A 22,481-nucleotide genomic window follows, 5' to 3' on the forward strand; every position below is an offset into this window, starting at 1 on the left:
TCAGAACTCATTACAGTTATGGGTTCTGCTTGAGCATATTTCAGAAGACAGTAACTGTTGCTGTGGGAGATGCTTTGAAAAAAAAAAAAAGTCTAGCCAATGAGATTCTTTAGAGAACAGGGAGAAGAATCACTTCTTTTATTCAAGGCATCACTTCCTTTTAAAAAGCTCCTTCAGATGATATTTAGTCACCAGGGGCTATATATAGAATGATAATGGTATTTGAGAGTCTATTAGTAAGAGGGCAACACGTTTATCCAAGTTGAAAGTATTCCTGCAGCTTATCCTCTGGTATACCTTCTGGATAGTATCAGATTCTAAAGTCTCAGAAGGCAAGCCACTAACTACAAAATCATTGATTACCTGGAAGAGCCACTTCATGTTCAGTTTATAGAAGAGACAAATGCATTTGATACAAGTATAACTGATGGTAACATACAAGAACTGTACATTAAGTCTTCACAAACAGTACAAAACAGTAGTTAGCTCACCTCCATATTTAAGTCACTCCTGCCACCAGCCAAACTATTGTTTAACTCTATAGCTATTTCACACTTTAAAGCTTTGAACTATCATCTGCCAAAAGGCAAGTCTGGCAATATCATCCTATATCGTGCATCAAATCCACAAACTATTTTGACTTTGGTTTTGTTCACTTAGACAACTAAAGCCCAGATAAGGAAATATGGTCTCACACGAGGCACAGCTAAGGAGACTGAAATTTGTCCAAGTTTGCTCCATTTGAATGGGTGCCAGTTACTGCCTGCCTATTTAAGGAAGGGATCAGGAATGATTATTCTATGGAAAACATAGTTTAGTCTTGTCCTTTAGAGATCAGAAGGGCATAACTGTGGAATGTGTTGTAGTTTGGAAGAGTCCTAAAAAACCAATCTGACTGAAGAATGCTCAAAACAGTGAGGAAAATTATGCAGGAAAGTGAACCAATCCTGTATTTAAGGTTATGCTTGTGAAAGCCTGTAGTCACATGTGTTGGAGACTTCTCATATCTCTGAACAGAAACTGAGGTATATCACCTTCACACAGGTGAGGCTATGAGCTATACCTGAGAAATCAGAGATGTTCATTTTCTCATCAAGTTAGGACAAAAAAGCTAAAGGTCATAGTCCAGGTCCAACAGAACCCAATACAGAACTCTAAAGTGTACAAGACTTATTTTTTTAGCAGCAGACCTCCAAAAGAAGCTCACCTGCATTAAGTCATAGCCATCCTCTGGTAGTGCTATTGGTGGTCCATCATATGCACAGTTGTATCTCTTGTCTCCAAAAGCAACTCCACATTCCCCATACCAGACACACGATTGTGGAAGTACCTAATCAACACAATATAATTGATTAACTGCAAGGAACAGTTGCCAAATTCCTCACCTATTGTAGAGTTTATGTGCTACCATTCCAAAAGTAATTTACAATCCAGATTAGATAACTTCCTGCTAATTTAAACATCAGCATGTACTATACTATATAAAACACCCATTAACAAAAGCATGTGTGTACATCACCACTGATCTCCAGCTCAGCTCCCCACCCTTCCTTGCCCAGTCGAGAAACAGGAAGTGCACTGTCTATAGTTAAGACCAAGTATAAGAGTTACTTAAGAAAAACCTAAATCAATACTTGAAAAGCATCTCCAAATATAAGGTGATGTAGAAAATAATTTGTTCATGCAAGACAATGCATATGATCAGTGGGTTAAACTGTCACTTTAGAGAACATGAGTCAGTGTACATGGAGAGAAGTGTATTGCTTAGATGCATTATTTCAGTTCCTCCTGCCACCTTTTAATCCTTCTTGTAAACTCAGTCACTTACAGTGACACATTGTGGAAGTAGCAGCATACACTGGATTCTGAAGCAGAAGTTCACAGCTTCGCACTTGCCATAGAATGCCATGTATTGTCACCATCTCAAAGGATGTTCTCCATCACCACTTTCAAGCCTAAGCATGCAACATTTAAACGGGCTTACAGTGCTAAGTAAAAAGAAGAAAGCTTCAAGTCTCATTTTAAAGATGTTTCAATTTAAGGGACTATTGAAAATTTCAGGAATCTGTTCTTTATTATGCATGTAAAATAAAGGAAATTGAAAAAGGACAATGGCACCTTGCAAGCCTTGTATTTTTGTTCAGTGGTACTGACAGAGACATCTGAAACGCTAAACCAAAATATTTCTTCTGAAAATTAAAACATTTAGTGCAATAACAAGTTATTTACAGCAAAAGCTTTAAGACGGCTCCAAGGTTTTCCTATGCACCTGGGCTGCAAGCAGAAAGCAGACTGCACAAACATTTCTGCCAGCTCTGATCAGAAGTTTGCATGGTACAGTTTGAGAGATAACTGACCTATTTTTATCTCCTGAACAACCTTGACCTAGCATTTGTAGAAACACCATATGCTTACACTGCAAGGACAGACTGCTGTGCTTTGTGCTTGACCATGAATAATATTGTTTACTGACCAGAGAGGCCCCTGAAAGGCTGTATTCATAATGCCCAAGAGCTACCCAGAATTACAGTGCCTCCACAACATTAGTTTTTGTGCTGAACAACACTGACATTTCTTCAGAAAGTACATCAGTAATTGGTTTTTTTATCAGGGACAATAACCATCACCAATTTACCTGACCCTGTTAGAATTGTTTTCCCTTTAACTTAACCTAGGCAACATGGCCCAATTCAAAGTTACTCACTATAAGCCAGGTCCAAAAGTCAGTTTAAGTACCACTCATCCAGATCACTATTTCAGTTGTCTACTCTAGCATTTCTTCTAGCTAAACCTGTAACCAGCTGCAAAGTATCACCGTATTGTTACATACTAGTTGGAAAGCATCCCTTAAGATTGCACTTGTAAACACTGAACATATAACACCAGCATAAGCCAAAAAGTTAAATTCCCATAACTTGGAGACTATTTACAGAAATGACATTGTAAATTTGTTCATGCATTAAATTAATCTAAGAAGTCAACACTTCTTTGATGCAAATTTAGAAGTCACCATCTTCACCTCTGCTTCCTCACACCTGTATACCCCAGTTTTAATAGTAAACAACCTACTAGTGGGGAAAGAAGATAGTTTAGTGTTTGTATCTACCACTGTCACAAGTGAATTAATCATCTCTTCAAGAGGAAGCACAGATTCACTGCTATTCTTGCAAAAGGGCAAAGAATTTTGAGCTGCTTACTACTGCCCATGAGAACAGAATTAGGTATTTATTTAATATCAGGCTGGCTTCCATGTTTAGTCTAGAATAGTTTTAATCATACTTTCTATGAACACTTGCTAAAAAACCACTTTCTATGCTTCATTAAGTCTTATCTAACACTTCTTGATTTTTAAAACCCACAAAATTACCAACCTACTCTTTTCAGAAAGGCTTAGGTTCTTCCAGAGTGGAAAGCATGGTAAAACTGGTAATGCAGTTACCAGTTAAAAAAAAAAAAAAATTATCAGGGCACTTCTTACATAGAAAAAATTAAACTAAATTTCAGCTACCACATCAGGCTGACTGATAGTTCTATTGTTTTAAAAATGTTATCTGTATTTCAAGGTAACACTTCCTTGGTTATAACTACACAGATACGAAATAAAATACAAGCTATATTATGTCTATAGATTTACCTACAAGGCTTTTTGCCATTGTTTTCAAGCCAGAACAGAAAGCAACTTACTTGCACATGACACTTGGTCACACACCAAAAAGTATTCAGCTAAACACACAAGAAAATAAAGCAAGATGAGGTGTTTCAGCCTAGTGTTACTTTACCCTTGTAATTTGAATAAGGAATTGAAGTTCCACATCAATAAAACCTACACTGGAAAAAACCCAACATATTTATCACTCAAACTTTCAGAAAAGCTGAACTACACTTTTCTAAAACTGTTTAGAAAAGCTGAACAGATCAGTTACTTTTAACTACTAGAAGAGCACTTAGACCTAGAACTGCAAGTTTGAATACTCTATTTCAGAATTAACACCAAGAATTCAATTTCAGAGACAATCTAAGATTAGATATTTATGCCATGACCTAGCAGGATCTCACTAATAAAAGCCTGAATTTGTTCCCTGAACCGGTAAGCTTTGGTGATCCTTGATTTACAGTGGTTGAACCAAGTCAATAAGCCTAAAAAACACCAAATCATTCAAAGTCAGCAGCCTAAAGTCACCAACATAGCTCTCAGACATTAACAAGTCAATAGTATGCTTCATCACTGAGTCAGCCACAAAATATGGGAGAAGGCTGGTCTCCTAGGGTTCAGACAGTATTCAGGGATACTACAAGTAACTAAGTAACTACTCCATTAGCACTGATAAGATATAGCTGGAAGTTCTTTCCCCAAAAACGCTCTAGTAAAAGCTAGAGTAAGTTACAGAATAAGACAAGTACTTTGCTCTTTCCATTCTTTCTGAAAAACATTCCTGTGCTGGTAGGAAGAGATAGGGATGAGTAAGTGTGGTTGTAAATAAGTATAGTTAACAAAGCTACTGCTTGCAGAGTCACACTTTCAAGTCACTCAAGATTTGGGTGAACAATCATCTTAAACAGGCGAAAGCCTCCTAGCCCCAAAATTAACAGAGAAATGCTGTTTAGAAGGTAGCTGGGTTCAACACAAGGCAAGATACTCCATAAGACTAACATAAGTTTGTTTTTTTGTTTTTTTTTTTTTAAATATTAAAAAGATCACATTACTAAGTGCTCCATATTTTAAAATGGGAGAGTATTTAAAAATACTTTAAGTACTTCAGAAAGCAATAGCAACATAACTTTCGATTAAGGCTGTTCCCTCCTTCCCCCATCACAGCTTAGAAACCATCTGGCAGTACACTAACACCAGCCTTCAATACATCCCCAGAGTTCAGAAAAGTGTATTCCTACTTCTGGTAGACGTATTCTGTTTGAAGAGAAATTTCACCTCAGGTCACAGCTCCAGGAGCCCTAATAAAGAACTTGCACACAAGCAAGTACGGGCATTTCATGACTACTAACATTCTACAAAGGTTCTGTTACAGCATTCTGGTTCCCAGGCATTATCATTTGTTTGTAATAAAACTAGTGTTCCAACAGATCATAAACACATTTACTTCAGCCCAAGTTTCTTCAACTGCATGTTGAAGCAAATCAATAATCTTCAATGCTTCCAGCAACATTAGCCATCACCAACAATGAATATGTAGCTGTTAAGCAGACAAAGAACAACGATGATGTTGTATACAGAAACAGCAACTATTTGTAGTCTTGCAAATACCAGATGACAAGCGAACATTGTTTGACTCTCCAAATTAAGATTACTAATGTATGGAAAAGGCAACAGCATCAGATACAGCTGTTTCCCCTTCCTTCATCTAGGATGGTACATCTGAGATCTTGCAGGGCAAGAAGAAATATTTCAGGAAACAGCATACTCTTCTCCCCACCCCCTTAATACCTAGTCCACATCACACTTAATAGCTGATATTGCCCACTAGGTTGAGAAATTGAGTTCTAGGGAAACACAATACCACATTACCCTTAATAAATGGCAAGACTGGTTTACAGAAACAGGTGAGCAGGTCAAGTTTGCAGATCTGCCCCAGAAGTTGCACATTGCCTCACAGCCCTCCCTATGACAGGAGGAGGTCCAAGGACTAAAGGAACCTTTACAGGTTTAATTCTTACTCTTACTTTGTCTCTTTCAGTAACTTGTTCAGAGGCAGCCAATTCAGAGACAAGCTTTGTCTACAAAGCTCCTCTTGTTCCTTTGCTCATAGGTAAGGGACCATTCCCTTTCAGACGGAAAAATCATTAGCTACTCCTGGTCAGGCAAAGCAAGCCCCAGTTCTGGAGTTATCCAAGCATGCTTCATATGTCACAAGAAAGTCAAGGTCAAATAGGAAGAGAAAGTTGCAATAATGGTAATAGTTTGGTATCTGTGGGAGCAAGCTGGTGTTAGCTGACATTGCTTTATGGGGAAAATACACACTTCCTGCATGCATGATCAGAAAGCACAGGGCCCCTAACTAGCAGCTGTCTGCAACTAAGGCCATCTGCACCAAAATACCTCTGATGCCCTGCAGGGGAGTAGTAATAATACTGCACAACACTTAGATTGTTTTGTCTACTGCCCAGCAAAGTACTATTCAGTTCTACCAGTCATTCCCTTCAGTCATCTCACCCCTTCTAAGAAGGCTTCCTCACTTTCCATCCAGAAAGACTATGAACAAGTCACTCCTGATTTTCCAGGAAATAACTTAAGTGGTTACTGCCTTGTTCTGAAGCTATATTGCTGTCCCCGCCAAGCAAGTTGCTCCACACTGGCATTTCAGAACTTCGTGCCCAAAGTCAGGTAACACCGTGCTGCAAGCCACTTGGCAAGTTTGAGACAGAGCAGCACCTGCCATTAACATCTCCCCATAGGATTTCAGAAACTCAAATATGTAATGGAAAGATTGCACACTGAAATGCCACTCTAGCCCACTGACTCCTTCAAAAAGAAGAAACATGACATACGGCACTTTGGTTTATACACACCACAACACGAATGAAAACATTACACTACCAGTATACTTGAGGCAGAGAACAGGGTCACCTTCACAACGCTTCTCTTCTGCGAGCATCTAACACTATATAGGCTCATCTAACCGAAGGACCAGCTTCTCTTTCAAAGATATCAAGATCCTCTTTGTGCAGTGTTAGGCTGTAAATAAGAATTAATGGCAAAAGAATTCAAATTTTGCCTTCTTATATTACCAAACTGAAACCTGCATGGTTAAAGTCATTTTACAATCTTTACTACTTATAGACCACAAAGCCACATCCTCTACAAGGATCCCCTAAATCTTAGGAGAACTTGTTTCAAGCTCCTCTAGCTCAGTATCCTTCTGTCACCCAAAGGAAAGCATCTTGTCATTTCCTTACCAGCCTAGGACACACCTCACTGCTACAAGATGGTATCTCCCTCCAAAAACATTACATAAAGGAATATTGGTAAGCTGTGAAGTCCATTACCTACCCACCTGGAGATCATGAGTCATAACTAAACAATCAGCTTCTCCAGTGGTAATTGAAGAATGAATTCCTAGTTTTCTGTTCAAGCTCTTTAAAGGTTGTTTGAAGATGATACGAGAACAGGAAAACCTCAGCACACACACAGCATGACGAACTTGTGAGTTTAAAAAGGGTTAAGCATAAAACTTGACCTAGAAAATATGTTTCCAAGTTGGTTAGAGAGGGGGGAAAAAAAAAAAAGAAACCAACAAAAAACCACTAAGGCTTACAAGACACTCCTTGTTTCTCCAGAGGAATGTGGAATATCTCACTCCTATCTTGGACTACAGTGTAAACAAAATGTGACCAAGAAGAGAGGAGTGAAGGTTTTGCATTATTTTTTCTGAAGTATCAAGAAGTCCAACTTATTCTAGTCCTTAATTTTAAGGAAACACGTAGTCTTAATATTGGCACAACAATAAATAGCAGATCTTACTACACACAGCCTATTGCTTCCAGGAAGCTGTCACCTAGCATAAGAAACACTATAAGCAAACCGAACCAGACACTGAGGACATCTGCAAGCCTCTGCACGAACATGTGACTGCATGGCTACTCACATGCATAGGGCATTGCATAACCAGGGCACACTACAGGGACGCGGCATCCCGGGCAGCTGCTGCTGTATGCAATCGCAGGTGACTAGGACTGGGCACAAGTTGCAGTTTGCTAAGCCGGAGCACGCCCGCTTTCGCGCCACAGGTGCTCCCAGGCGGGCCTGCTGTGTCACCGGGCTGTCCCGCCCGGCACCGGGTCGAGGAGTGAGGGAAAGGGGAGGGAGAGCCCCACGGGGGACAAGTTGGGGGCACCCTGGTACCACGCTTCAGCTTCGCACCGCCCCGAGCCCAGCGGCCTAACCCACGCCTGGCAGCTGACGGGACACCCGCCTCCCCCGGCCAGCTTCCCCGCCCGGGAGACCCGCGGCTTCAGGCAGCGCAGAGAGCCACGGCGGCTCCCCCCAGCCCCGAAGCAACACCCGGCGAGATCCCGCTCCCCACGGCAGGCACCCGCCGCTCCCTCCCCTGCTGACAGTGCCAGGAGGCCCGGTCTCCCCCACCGCAGGCACGGCCGCCCCGCGGCGCCCTCCCCGGGAGGGACTCACCCGCACAGGCGACAGAAGCAGAAGGAGGAAGAGGACGAGCAGGCCGAGGCCGCCCCGCCCGGGGCTGCCTTGGGGGCTCCCCATGGCGGCGCGGGCAGAAGCACGGGGAGCTGGCGGGGCGCTCGGCCGCAGCACCGAGAGGCGGCGAAGGGGAGGCGGGAGGAGAAAGCGGGCGGGCGGCAGCTCCGGAATGGCCGCTCTCGCCAGGCCGGGCGGGACTGCCGGCCCCTTCCAGGAGCGGCGGGGGGGGCCGCGCCCGCGCGCCGCCGCCAACCGCCGCCGCCGCCCCGCCCCCGGGCACCGCCTCCCTCCAGCGGCGGGGCGGGGCCGCGCCTCACGCCACGGGCGGGCCGCGCCTCGGGCGGCGGCGGCGGCGGCTGTGGCGGCCGGGGAGAGGCTCGGCCAGCTGTCAGAGCGGAGCTGTGCCTCTCCGGAATGGAAAATCCCGCCTCGGCTGCATGGGCAGCCGGTCAGCGGCTGTGTATGGGCGCGGAAGTGTTAATCACGTCTTTTATAAATATCAAAGTGGCTTTAAAAATCCCGGCTTTGACAAAAGCGACTTAATTTTGCTTCAAAGTCACTAATTCATGATTTCCAAGCATTTAGCCTCACGATCGCGTGTGCTATTACCGTGCAGCTGCAATGAATACGACTCCCAAGCAAGGCGGGTCGGGCTGCGTGCCCGGGGTTCTGCTGGCCGTGAGTTTGGCTGGCGAGCGGCGCCTGCTGCTCCTGACCGGCTGACATCAGGTGGCCGGAGCCATGTTGCAATCAGCAGTTTCGGGAGTGCTCCTTTGCACTCTGTTGCTCTGTTTGGGATCTGTTTGTTTGGGACCTGTTTGTTTGGGATCAGTTTGGGATCTGGCTGGGAGGAGGCACGCTAAAAGCGGGGTGTGACGCATTCCCGTGTGGCCTCTCTGATTTCCCAGCCACTTTATTGCCTTCGCGGCCACGTAGCGCACATTGTGCTGCCGGAATAAAATATGTAATTTAGCTGATATTGCCATCTGCTGACAAAAATGCAGATTAGTCTTGGTGTCATAGCTTCAGGGGCTGATTTATGTCGGCCGGGGACCTCTGGAGGGTCACGTTGTCCAACTTTCTGCTGAAGGCAGAATCCAGTTAGGTCAGGCTGCTCAGGGAATTGTCCGGTTGTGTTTTGAATAGCTTCAGAGATGGAGATTTCACAGCCTCTTTGGCCAAACTGTTCCACTCTTCCACCACACTCACAGTAAAACAGGTTTTTTCCTGTATCTAAAGAGGTTCTCCCATGTTCCGGCTTGAGGCTGTTGCCTCTTGCGCTGTCACTGTGCCTGCCTGGGAAGAGTGTGGCTCCCCCTTCTCCGCATCCTCCCATCTGGTAGCTGCGGAGAGCAGTCAGATGTCCCCAGAGCCAGCTTTCTGCCTAGGGCTGCGCAAACACAGCTCACGTGCTCCAGCAGCCCCAGCCGTCGTGGCTGGCAGTGAACTGGACTTCCTCCAGTATGTCGGTGTCTGTTTTTTATTCTGGGGAGCCCAAACCTGGACAACAGTACTCCAGATGTGCTCTGACAAGTCCCAAAGACAGAGGAATAACCCCAAGCCTTGACCTACTGGCCACCCCCTTGCTGATACAGCCCACTGACTCATGTTCAGCATCTTGCCCAGCCCAACCACTCTGTTCTTTTCTGCAAAATTGCTTTGCATCCAGTCGCTGCCCAGCTTGTACTTTTCCATGAGGTTATTCCATCCCAGGTGTGGGACTTGGCATTTGGCAGGTGCTAGACAAAGCTAGAGTAGCTAAAGTTGTATTGTGTTTTAATTTGGATGTCATAAATAAAAAAATTATTCAGCACTATGCAGTGTGATCCTAAAAGCAGGGGACCCAGTTGCCACGTTTTCTAGGCACTCCACATAAGCAGAGGATGCAGTGGGCATAGCTTGCATAGCTACAAGTTAAAAAAATGCAAGAACCTTGTTTCAGTGCTTGTGAATAAGGTGAAGGATAGCAAAACTGACTAAACAGAAATGGCATTTCCTTTCTGAATGAATTACATAAAGAAGAAATGATTTAAGAATCATAGGTGAGAGAACCAATTTATAATGTTGCAAAACAAGCAAAAGGGAATCTACTGCAGTGACAACTTCCACCATAAACTAATTAAGTTGGTAACATCACATTTGTCTACCACCTACAGTATAAACAGAGAGAAGAGGTACTATTTTAAAATGTATCTAAATCTCTGATGGGTATGTATATTTAGATGGCTGTCTAAATTGACACTGTTATTCCAGTGCAATCCCTCAGAGAGTGCTGCCTTTTTGCAGCCACAAGCTACAGTGAAGTGGTATAGGTGTGAAGACTGATTCACAAACACCAGACTAAGCCTATCTTTGGTCATAGAGACTTCTGAAATCTTGCGTAATGGCAGAGGCAGAAACTCAAACCTGTATCTGTTTTTATGTCGCCTCTGTACGCTGGCAGCCAGCAGACCAGAGCAGGGTATTCCTTCAGTCTTGCTGCAGCCTTCGGTCTTCATTGCGGCTGCGTGCCATATTCAGGGGGTGAGGATGCAGAGCTATCTCTAGCAGCTTCTGGGTGTTTAAGTGTAGCTGCATGAGTGTTATCAGTGATAAAGTTGGCACTGTTGACCGTGTCATCTTAAAGTAATCTCTTTCCTTCCGGGGCAGGGAAAAAGTAGCCCTGAATAATTAACCCAGATCAATGGTGCCAGAAGCTCATTGCCTTGTCTGTGGTACACATGGCCCAAAAAAGACCATCCCTACTCCCAGCTGCTCTTGTTGAAGGACATTTTTCAAGTTATGTCTTATAAGGTTCCCTTTTAAACCCAGGATTATGCATAGCTGTTACGGATTGTCTGCTTGGAAGGCTAATGGGGAATACTTATTCTGGTTCTCAGCAGTGTACACAAAACTAAATTCTGCTGCCTGGAAGAAGAGGCCAATATTAATTCACAGTGTAAGGTGTCACTTGGTGTCTCCATCACACCAAACAAGTCCTTTAATTGTCCGTTAGGATCAAATAAGCTCTTTCCCTCACTGAATACCTTGAATGGTGTAAAGGTGCCTGCCAGGAAGCTTGTGTAAAATAGCTGCCTGCTTTGTTCTGTTCTACATCTTTGACAGAAAGCCCCGAGCATTGCTTTCAGAGGTATAGGCTTCACTCTTGTTTCCATCGCTTTGCTAAATGAGAAATGAAACTTGCGCTGCTGCTTCCGCTAGAAAGTCAAGCGCCTAGTGGTAACGACCTTGCAATTTCTAGACCTTGCAATCTGTCTGAAGAATTACTTGTGCGTACACGTGGAAACATGGTACGTGATGGCTTTGCAGCAAAATCAATTAAAATGTCCATTGCTGTTTATTCTCCATAATTTATTTTAAGCCTTTATTATTTCTATTGCGATAGTACCCAGAGGCACTTGCAAGAAGTGGGAGCTACGTTAAGCAACACCCTGCACAAGCACATGGGAAAGTGGGATATTCTCCTTGGCCATCTTGCAATCTGCGTGAAGACAAGCTGCAACATGTGGGTGAGAAGTTTCACCCAATTTCTCACACCTCCGCTTTTTTGTAGAGCCAGTCCAAACCACTATAGCTTGTTCCAAGAATATTTTTCCAGCCAAACTAGAATAATACCTGTATTAAACAAAGCTGGTGTTTCCTATTTGGCGTTGTAAGCAAATCATATTCTTTTCATCAAGCCTCATTTGCCAGCCTTCCTCACTTGTGGAGGCCTGCTTGCCTTTTAATTATACCTGCCTCAATGTACCTATTACTTTGGTCAGATGCTCTTGGCTTCAGACTTTCCATACGGGATCAAATCAAACTGAGGGGGCTGGGAGCAATTTGCCTGATACTGCCAGTAGTCACTTAAATATACATGTAGTATGTCAGGTGATGCTGAATCAAGTCATTTATCTTTTCATCTTTGTATCTGCCCTAGTGTATTTTGATGGCTGCTCTACCAGCCTGTGCTAATGTGTCCTTGTCTAACCTTAGTACGTCCTATAGTCACTCTTTAAGATCACATCCTTTCTGCATTTATCATTGAGGTCATTGAAACTTGTTCATTTTTATTACAGTTAGACAAAGTTAGTTATTGCCTAGTAGCAAAAGCTTGGGACTTGAATTCCAAAGATTCAAAGTTTGTTCCAGTTTTGCTACAAACTTGCTGGTCCCAACCTCTCCAGTGCAATTTCCTCTTCTGTAAAGTGGTGCCAATTGCATGGCAGCATGTGGCCCAAGAGCTCCAAAACCAGGTGTCAACCAGTGAGCTGTTGAAGGAAAACACTGTAGAAATGCAGCTTATTATTGCAGCAGAGTCTGGAGACACGCCGCGCTTGTTGCTGTGAGCAAATAGGTGCAGTGCGTGCTCGTGCCAGATACTGTGCATAAGCACTGATATGCTAACAAATTCAAGGTTTGACCTATTAACGGCTGTGTATGGCTCCTGGTTTGCATTAACATTGGTTTACTGAGTCCCTGTGAGCATCATGCTGCCACTTGGTGAGTAACTCAGGATTTGCTGTCAAAGTGGAAAATATGGGCAGAACTGTTACAGGGGAGTCCCCAAGGGCACTACCAAAATCTGACTTGGCAGGAGGAACAGGAGACAGGTTTATGAGCCACAATTCACCTGAGGAACAGCCTGTTTATGGCTGGACTTGAAGACATTTTGTCAGTTTTATAACAGTTATCCCAGTGAGTAGGGTCCAATACAGTAGCATGGCCAAGGGAGCGCCTGCAGAGACTGTTCTTGGAGTCTTCAGAAGATGGAATAGTTCTTCTGCCTCTTCATGTGATGTAGTCCAGACAAGCAGACCACGAGGTTCTGGTATCACTTTTCCAAGGGGATTATAGGAGCCTATATCCATATGCTGGACATAAAGTATGTATGCATGCATGTATACATATATACCACACAAGAACACATCTGTGCGGTACATATAAAATTGCAGTCTGTTTCAAGTCTGTGTTGTAAGTTAGTGTCATGCTCCAGCTGTGCATCCGAGGCAGTGAAACATTTGCCATAGCAAAAAGTTGTGTCCCTTGTTCCTTCCTGACTTAGCTGTGTTCCCCACCGGCTCATCCCGGATTGCTCTGCTGATCCCTGCTTCTTGGCAAGGTGCAGCACTACGCAGCCCTTGTGCCAGCTCTGAATGAACTGACTCGACATTAAAAGCAGGACATTAAAGCATTAGTCCAGGTAAAATGCCTTGTCAACATTGTGAGAGCGAAATGGATTATTTAGAGATAACTTAGGTATGTGTCTCAGATTTCATTTTGCCGTGCAGCTACAGCCACAGTTGCTAGGCATATGGTCTTGTTATTGATCTCATGAGAGTTAGGATCTCATTACATCACTGAGGAGATAAAGCAAAAAATGTATTGATTCACATATTTTAAGATCAAGGAGACTATTATGATCACATAATGTTAGTTCCTGCATATCGTATAACTTCATCCAGTAATTCCTGCATCAAACACAAAATGTTTCAGGTGAAACGCATCTTTCAGAATGAAAAGTAATTGTTTTTTTTTTAAACTCAAATGATGAAGGAATCATCTCGGCAATTTGTTTCAATAGATAATTATCCTCACTCTTGAAAATCTACAGCTTGAAGTTTGAATTTGTCTAGTTTCACCCTCTTGACACTGTTTTTTTATGCTTTCATGTGCAAAATTAAGGAGCTTTCTGATACCAGAAATCATCCTTTGTAGTGATTTAGGCCATGAACAAGTCACAGCACTTTCTCTTGATATTCTCTGAATAGATGGAGATGTTTTACTGAGTTGTGGCTGTAGGAGTTTTTGACGATGATTCAAAATGTAGCTCATCACAATGGAAAATCGTAGGAATAAGGCAAAAAGCCTGGGATGTCAAACACAAGGTCAAAAATACGGTTTTCAGTGTAGACTCTTTTCCCCTTTTATGACGCGCATAATCCACTGCATACCATAATAAGCATATCAGCAGGGTGTTGACTTTTTTTTAACTGAAGTAAGTCAGATCAGTGGAAGGGCCAGTTTTACATTTAGGAATAATAACAGAACCACGAAGACATGTTAGACTAACTGAATAAAAGTACAGTCTTATTCCTTTGGTTCCTAAGTTGCTTTTTATAATCTTCCCTTCAGATCTGACCTAATGGATGTTAATGTCAAGGGGAGTCTGTCAGTGACATCTGGATCTTTGAAACAAACCTTGTTATGTCATGCTAAATTAAGTTTTCCTGTTTCTCAAGACAGGGCATTGACTTTATTTGTTTTGTGAACGCTATCTCATCTGTAAAGACCTGGAAAATAATAAAAGTCTAATCAATCAAGTGGAATAGGACAAAGTGGTCTTTACGTAAATAGGAAATTAATTCTGATATTCTACAAAGAGAAAGAGTAGAATACAGAAGAAAGAAATATTGAAGTATGCAGACAAGATAATCTGAGTAGTATACTAATTTTTATTGAAATGATGGTATGGAAAAATGTGTTTTAGCAAAGCAACATTCCTGTTGCAGAATATTAGTCTTACACGGAGTTACATAAATTTATATAGGTTTTATCAAATGCGTAACAGGGCAGGTCAAAACAAACTGTGGAATTCAGAAAAGTATGAAACTACTGTGACATTCCCAGGACCAAATGCAGAGCCTCTGTGAGAAGGCATAACTCCATTTAGTCCCGTGCGTGCAGTACAATATTCCGTTGCTGGAAGAAAGAGCCTTGTGTATAATCTTTGGTTGAACTCGTAGCAAACGTTAACATTTTAACACCACTGACTCAAGGGTTCCAGACAAAGGCAGTATTTTATGTCTGTTCAGTGTTCATATTAAGTGAAGTACAAATGGACCAGGGTTTGTGCTCCCTCATTTTCTGTACAACAATTCTGAAATTTCTGAGTCAACACGAGATTCGGTTTATTTATGGATTTCCCAATAATCACCATGACTGGCTGAATAAAGAAGCGCGAATTATTCTTGCAATTAGGCTCTGACTCTGAGGCAAATAATCATCGTTGTTGAAGTGCATTAAATATGACCTCCAGCTGTTTGATCTGGTGTTCTAATCCTCTCAGCTCTTCTAAACTAAACAAAGGTGGGTGGATCAACAGTGAGATGGTTTCGCTCCAAGGGAAGAACAGCATGTGCAAGTCAGGAGGTACAACATTGCCTTTTGTGTCATTACTAAGTAGATGTCCCTGCACACTGCACTGCAGTGATCATCTTAAATGAAAAGCTCTGTGTATTTGGGACCTCTGAGGCTACACCACTACCAGGTCACTGATGGGATGCCACTTCTCTCTATATACCCTGTGGGCCTTTCCTTCTGCTCATCCCCATCCTACAATGGCTTGGTACTAGTGAAATAAAAGAAAGATGCCCTATACTTTTCCTTGACTCATTTGTGTAGCCTGGGTTTGGTTGCACATCCTTTGTACTCACTTTCAGCTGATGGGAAGTCACCAGGCTATAGCACCTCCATAAATCCCAGGTGGAGAGGACAGCAGGCTGGGCCCCTGGATCTGAACGTGCAGAGAGGCAAGCCTAAAAGCAGTGTGCTAGTGGAGCTGAATTGTTTGGGGTGTAAGATGGACACGTATATGGCACTTTTTGGGGAAAAGAAACCCCCAAACCCAACCAGAAAAACAATTTGGCCTGTTACCCTGTTCCAGTTCTATTTCACATCATTATATGGTACCTACCTTCATCCTGCCATCTGTGAAATGGATTTGCTGCCCCTTAATTTCTAGTCTAAATTTACTCGTCTATTGACATGAACTGATGAACAGCTGCTGCATTTCACTGGTGTGTGAATGAAATAATCTATTTCCCTGCCTCCCCCAGCAATGCATTTTGGAACTTACAAAGGTAATAGTGTCTGCAGAGCACGTTGAAAGCCTTGCACAAAAGGCACAACAACTATGCGAAGAACTACTGTCAATATTAGTGAATCACTTCAGCCACAAAGGGAAAGCAGGTTTCCATTTTAGAACAACAAACAAACCACAGCAGTATTTACTGAGCACTTTAAAGATAACAGCAGCTACATAAATACTAAGAATTATTAAGGTTTCTTTGTGAAAAGGTTAATTGCATGGTGAGAAATGGTATTGCAACTTTGGAGCCCATCTACAGGCAGAATAAGCACCTTTGGTTACAGGGAGCCCAAAACTAAAACCATCCCTCTCTCCAAAGGCTCCGAGATGAAACAGATGCTCCCAACAGGAAGGTTTCCGTGCCTAAAAATCCCATGTTGGCCGAATAGTGTCTTTGCTGAAGCTAGGTTCAAATTCAGCCCGAACGGGGCACAGGAAGACTTCGCTGCCAGCTCTCCACCGCAGAGCCCCGCACACACATGCAGCCTGTCTGCCGTATCAGCCAGCACTAATGAGAGCGAGGAGGGAGCGGCAAGCCTCTCCCTTCAGCCTGTGCTAGCCCCACATTTCAAATTTTGTTTAGAAATAAGAAAAGCGAGTTATAGCCCAATATCACTCAAAAAAAGAGGACCTGGTAACTGCATCCTCTCAGAAGAAGATCAGCAGATGCTCTGCTCGGGACACAGCATCCCAAGTGTTCTTCACTTGTTGCATGAGAGCCCTGGCTGTGGTGGCCAGTCACAGAGGCAGCTGGACACACGACTTGGAAAGTCCTACTCTCAGTGGTGGGGAGCAGACATGCATCTTCCCATGGACAGGCATAGTTCAAGAAGAAGCTCTTATGCTGAGTAGCTGGCCCCTTTGGGGGGACACCACTCTCAAGAAAATACACCTGGCAGAAAGGAGAGGCCACCTGCAGGTACTGGACACCTGCACGTTGTTGTCTCAGCTTGCTTACTTCAGCCATCACAGGGCCACTGTTGGCTTGCCCTGTCCTCTCTCCTATGCTCTGCTATCAGGAAAAAATAGGAGACCCTCACCAACAGTGGGTGCTTCCACATCTTTTAGGAAGACTGCTTGATCATTACAGCCTGCCTGATATTAAGACTATTTATTGCTCACCCAGCACGACCACTGAAGACCTTCTAATTATTATCCTCCTCCTTTGCAACTGTGAAAGGGCTTTTCATCTTAACAGCGTGGTTGTTCCCAGCTGTTGATCTGAAGAAACTTTAGGGAGAAAGATCAATGTTGAGGCCAGGCTGCCTAGAGTCCCTCTAGTGTTCCAAAAGAAATATGTTCATCTTCAACTCACTGGGGGCTCCGAATAAACCTATCCTCTCCAGTGTTGCTTGTTAAAGAAGTTAGAGTCCAGTCCCATGTAATGCTGTGCAACTTAAGTTCCCAATAAGGCTCTTGAGATTTCTGCATGCTCAGTATTTTTTAGTCTTTTGCAGAACTTAACCCTGGATACAATCATCCTCTACGCATCTTGCATAATTCTTTGGCTCTGTACCAGTCTGTCTGCAAGTTTCTGTTAGGCACAACATTATTTTAATTTAAAAATAGAGCAGCATAAATTACCTAAACAAATAGATTTTTCTGGTGTCTTCTTATATTGTTGGAAAACTCAAAGCTTTCCTTTCTAATGCTGAATAGAAATTGAGTAGCAATTCCAGCTCGCAAGCGAAGGTACGCCCACTTCTGTTCTCTCCACCAGAACCCTGACTTCTTACCTAACTTACTCAGAAAAAGAATAACTTTATGATTTGGTAATATATATGGCTAATTTGCACTAAGTAAACTACATTCATTTGTGCTAGCTCACTAAAAGATTTTTTGTTAACTCACTGAAGTAAAAGTGCAACAGTTCAGCTGAATCCTAGGCAGACATTTTTTAAGTAGGGAATACTTTGTTTCATACAATCTTCTCTGTCTTAACTTTTAAAGCAATTTTTCAGTAATTTACCAAGGTTTGAAGGCAGGTGAAGTACCTGGATTTATGTACTGAACTAACTTTATACCTCAACTCACTGTAAAATCATCTCTAATGTTTTTGTGGCTAACAGGATGTAGTATATACTGTTTATACTGCAAAAATGACTGGGTTTTAATGGGGTGTCTTACAGCAACATGGTTAAAACATAGCTCTTCACAAACCATCTACAATTTGCACTGCCTTCCCCACGCAGGCACTAGAAGCGTGTCTAAGCATCTCAACCACAACAAAGGTCAAAATTGCTGCTGAGGGTTCATTTTCCATGGCCGTGTTAATTAGTGGGCCGGTTTGAGTGTGGCTATGTGTAACCATCTCACCAGCTGTTGAAACAGCTGTGCACTGTGCACTTCTCCCTTAACTCCCATCACAGACCTGGGGAACAAGTGCATTGCATAGTAGCTGTGGGTACTAAACCACAGTGTCACATATATGTGTGTGCAGAACATACGTATACTACTTCTATAGCATCTGTGCTGTTGTGCCTGACAGCTAAATTTCTGATGTACTTGCGCCAGTGAATGATATGCCCTGGTTGGTTTGCTCAGTAACCGGTCCTCCCCTACCCACAAAAATGGATGTACGCAGACTGTAGGGTTGGGGATGGATCCTCATAGCACTGCGTACGCATCGCAAAATGCTACCAACTGCTCCGCTGTGTTTCTGTTGCTGGACAGATTGACAGATCAAGATGCTACAACTGAGGAGGACATCTTCTTGCTTATTGTTTGGTCGGTAGCTTTTGGCATAATTTGTAACGCTCTGGATCATTTTTATGGAGCTTCATGTAGTAGGCAAAATGTTACCAAAGCCCTGGGCTGGCAGGAGGACTTTTCCTGTTGGGATGTCACAGGTGGGATCTCACCTCTAGCCCCATGTGGCACTTGGAGGTAGAGAGGAATGGTCAGAGCTAGCTCTGCCAGCAAAGGGAGGGCAGTGGCACCGCGGGGCTGCTCCAGGACCAACTGCATCCAAACAGCTGTGAGGTCTGGGCGTCCTTTTGGCACAAGGGCCAAGTGCTCCCGACCTACACGTGCACCCCGAGGCACATGTTACAGGTATGCGGCCATGCCAGTATGGGGACACGTATCTGAAATGGCAGGAGCACTTGCGTGTGCGGGGATGCGTACGCTGCAGGCACGGAGGAGCAAATGTCGGTGCTGGGACTGGTGGGATCCTGGAGTACGGGCAGGGCTGCAGTGCAAATGCAGCTCCCAGGCCAAACCCTGCTCCCATTGCAGTCCTTCTGCGTTCAGTGATGCCAGGTGGAGGCCCTAGCCTGTGGCAACCCCGTGGCAAGGGCCTCGTGCATTCAGGGAGCATGTACTGGAGAGGCTAATCAGTTCTGCAAACTGTTCCAACAAGCCCTTCTCGGGCAACCTAGGTTTACTGTCATGCTACTGTGGTCAGGGCGCATCTCTGTCAAACTGCATTTGCTACAGGGCTGCATTAGCTTTTCCTTTGCTTTTCCTTCGTACGGAGGAGTCGGAGGATGCGTTCATTTTTTGTTAGTTCTGCTGGCAGTTCATTTGCCTGGAACAAAAAAAGCTTGAGGTTAGCAGAGATGAATGAGTATTTCCAAAACATGGCTTAAAAGCGTTAAATTCTAAAGAAGATGGTACTGGGTATTATAATGACGTGCTTATTCCAGTGTTGTCTCCACCACTGTTGGAGATATCTTAAGAAGTCACCTTTCCACACAGTGGGCAAGTCTCACTTAAGTCTTCAAAATAATCCCAGCGTGGGATTTGAGTGGTCAGCTTATTTTGTGCTGACTGTCCAGGCTAAATGGTATCCCTTGGGCTCCCTATGCTTCTGCCACAAAATTAAAAGGGAACATAGCTGCTTATTTTGGGGGGGAGAAGAGGCAGATCTTTAAGTACCGAAGTCCATAAAAATCCAAGGAAAGACTTTAATTGCTATGAAATAGTGCTATTCTGTAGGATTGGTAATAATAGAACATCAGAGTTTGGTCTTCTGTGTTTATTGAATACAATTTTGGTAACATAAATTATTTATAATGAAGCTACTTCTGAAAATCAGTAATTCTGTCCTGCAAATGTACTCTGTTGTGCCAAATTGCAAGTTATTTAAAAAAAAAATCAGTAGGAGAGTTTACAGCCACAGACTTTCTTATACTGCACACCCTCCTGCTGCAAATCACTGTCAGTAGCAGAAAAATCTTGCACATTGTTTGGATGATAGTATCAAAACAAAATGCTTATTAACACGAACTACTGTATGAGAGGCACTAACTCTGCTGCCATCAAGTGGAATGATACAGAAAAAACAGGCACAGATTTTATAGTAAATGACCAAAACATTTAGAAGGTATACGCTGGATTACTTGTAATACAAACTTTCATTCACCCAATCATAAACCAGAAATAAACACCAGACCACCCATTCATAGCTTAACAAACCCAGCTAGATATCAAATACTAGTGGCAAATAGTTCATAAACACAACTCAGAGGAAGACAATTTAATGGAAATTATCACACATATAATGTTAAAACACTTTACAGCATAAAAAACAAGACAAGTTTTCTGCAGAAAAGTTGATGCCATAAAATGAATATGAAACTATTTCAATTAACTAACAGATTTATAGTAAGATATGGGAAAGATGCCTGTAATTTGAGATATTTTTTGCGTTAGGAATGTGCTGAATCCTAACCAAGATTTCTTACCAAAGGCACCCAGATATATATTTCTCTTGCTGCTGAAGTATCTTCCTTGCATATTTCTCACAGGAGACACAAATATGACTTATGACTTATCAAAACAGTGACAGATTACTGTTTCCCTAAAATGCAACCTAGCAAGCCCATGACTAGCTATAGTTAACAATTTAATCTGTGGTGCTCAAGTGAATGAGTGCATGGTTTAGTTATTCTCAGATTGATGTAACTTCACAAGTACTGGCATCACCAGCGGCACTGCCTAGCACCCTTATAAATGCTTGTGTACAGAAATGAACAGACTGAACGGTGATGCTTCAGGAGAGGATCAAGAGGCAACCATGGACCGACACAGAAACGTGGACTGCCACCAGCTCCGCAGCACGCACGGCTCTGCCACCCAGTGCTCCCCGCCTGCTCCTCGCCCGGGACGGCGTGCCAGGTCCTACCTTGTTCCTCAGGCATGGGTCCGCTCCTGCCTCGAGAAGCAGCGCCACTGTCCTCGCGTTGCCACTCAGGACGGCCGCGTGGAGAGCAGAGGTCCCGTTCTGGAAAATACCAATGCAGATGTTTGTACCGTACATGGGAAGCAATCAAAAGGCAGTGAAACACGACTGTTTGCAAAGAACAAGCCTAAGAACAAGAAAGAAGTGACACGGAAGAGATTAGGTCCTCAAAGGTATAGGGTCTGATTTAGACAGGGTGCTGGCAGGCTAGTGGGCTATGAAGGAGGTGATTTTAAATGCTTTAATAAAAATGAAAGTCAAGTTCATTGTACCACAGCAATATTTCCTTTTAAAAATTACCCTTGTCAATAGATTAGAGGTGAAATGAACACAGCACTTGCTTCTGCCTGGCAAAATCGGTCATTAGCAAGTGAAACAGAAGTAAAAGCAGTAATGAAAACCATCTGTGCATTTTATCATCTTTCTCTGATGATTAATGATCTCAATGTCAGACAGCAGAATGGTGATTCTTTTATGGCTGGCCTTTTGTTTGTGGCTGCAAAATGACAATTCAAATAAGTGTGGAAGCTATTTCATACTTGTAATTAACAACTAAGTTAATGCCACCTAGATTTTTCAAGTACATCAAAATTACCAATTAGTTGCACGCACAGAGGCTATCAAAGTATGTGATTTATAGGCACATACAGTTAGATCAGCTATTGAAAAGCAGCTTCCAAATATCTGTTCTTTTTCAAGTCACTTTTTGAATTCAGAGGAAAACAAAATCAAATAGAGAATCTGCTCACAACAGATCTCTTAGAATACTATTTTGCTGACTAAATACAACAGAGGGCAGGGTATAATGCTAAAAACTGCACCATGGAGAGTAATCCATTTACCGTAGAAATAAAATCAGAAAAGCAGGAGAATGCCTTCTACGACACAATGTGCTTCCTCATTCCAAAAACCAAATTCACAATTTCATTTGAAAAGATTCATTTGTGTGTGGCATTAAAGGCTAAATAAGATAATTCCATTTTTCTCTTCACTGTTTTGGGCTCAAGCTCCTTATCATCTTCCACTGGCATAGTCATAAAGATCAGGTCTTTCATCAGACCCTTTGCCTTCTCGAGTTTCTACCTAAAAATCTGTGTGTTTCACTACTAACCTTCAGCAGACCAAGCGTGGGAGAGAATTTCAGCAACTCTTCTATCACATTGTTGTACCCTTTAATGGCAGCCTTCAGTAAAGCAGTTGTACCATCCTTTAAAAGAGGAAGGTTGGTTCAGTTGTTACCAATACTTTACCCACGTTCCCCTCGGCTGGAGGGAAATGCCAGC

At 43.1% G+C, this 22,481-nt stretch overlaps 2 protein-coding genes across 2 annotated transcripts in view; both read right to left on the reverse strand.

The window, feature by feature from the left end:
- The window catches only part of NPC1 (NPC intracellular cholesterol transporter 1), a 29,116-nt gene extending 20,760 nt beyond the window's left edge, over positions 1–8,356 (reverse strand). The window contains exons 1-2 of the mRNA XM_075494483.1: positions 8,141–8,356; positions 1,208–1,330 (exon numbers count right to left, since the gene is read on the reverse strand). Coding sequence (XP_075350598.1) covers positions 1,208–1,330; positions 8,141–8,224 — 207 coding nt within the window. The 5' untranslated portion in view covers positions 8,225–8,356. The remainder of the gene's footprint in view (positions 1–1,207; positions 1,331–8,140) is intronic.
- A 6,266-nt stretch (positions 8,357–14,622) lies between these two features.
- Positions 14,623–22,481, reverse strand: part of ANKRD29 (ankyrin repeat domain 29) — a 34,326-nt gene continuing 26,467 nt past the window's right edge. The window contains exons 8-10 of the mRNA XM_075494486.1: positions 22,310–22,405; positions 21,142–21,240; positions 14,623–19,542 (exon numbers count right to left, since the gene is read on the reverse strand). Coding sequence (XP_075350601.1) covers positions 19,459–19,542; positions 21,142–21,240; positions 22,310–22,405 — 279 coding nt within the window. The 3' untranslated portion in view covers positions 14,623–19,458. The remainder of the gene's footprint in view (positions 19,543–21,141; positions 21,241–22,309; positions 22,406–22,481) is intronic.

This window comes from Mycteria americana, chromosome 2 (assembly GCF_035582795.1).
Source record: "Mycteria americana isolate JAX WOST 10 ecotype Jacksonville Zoo and Gardens chromosome 2, USCA_MyAme_1.0, whole genome shotgun sequence".
Classification (NCBI taxonomy): domain Eukaryota; kingdom Metazoa; phylum Chordata; class Aves; order Ciconiiformes; family Ciconiidae; genus Mycteria; species Mycteria americana.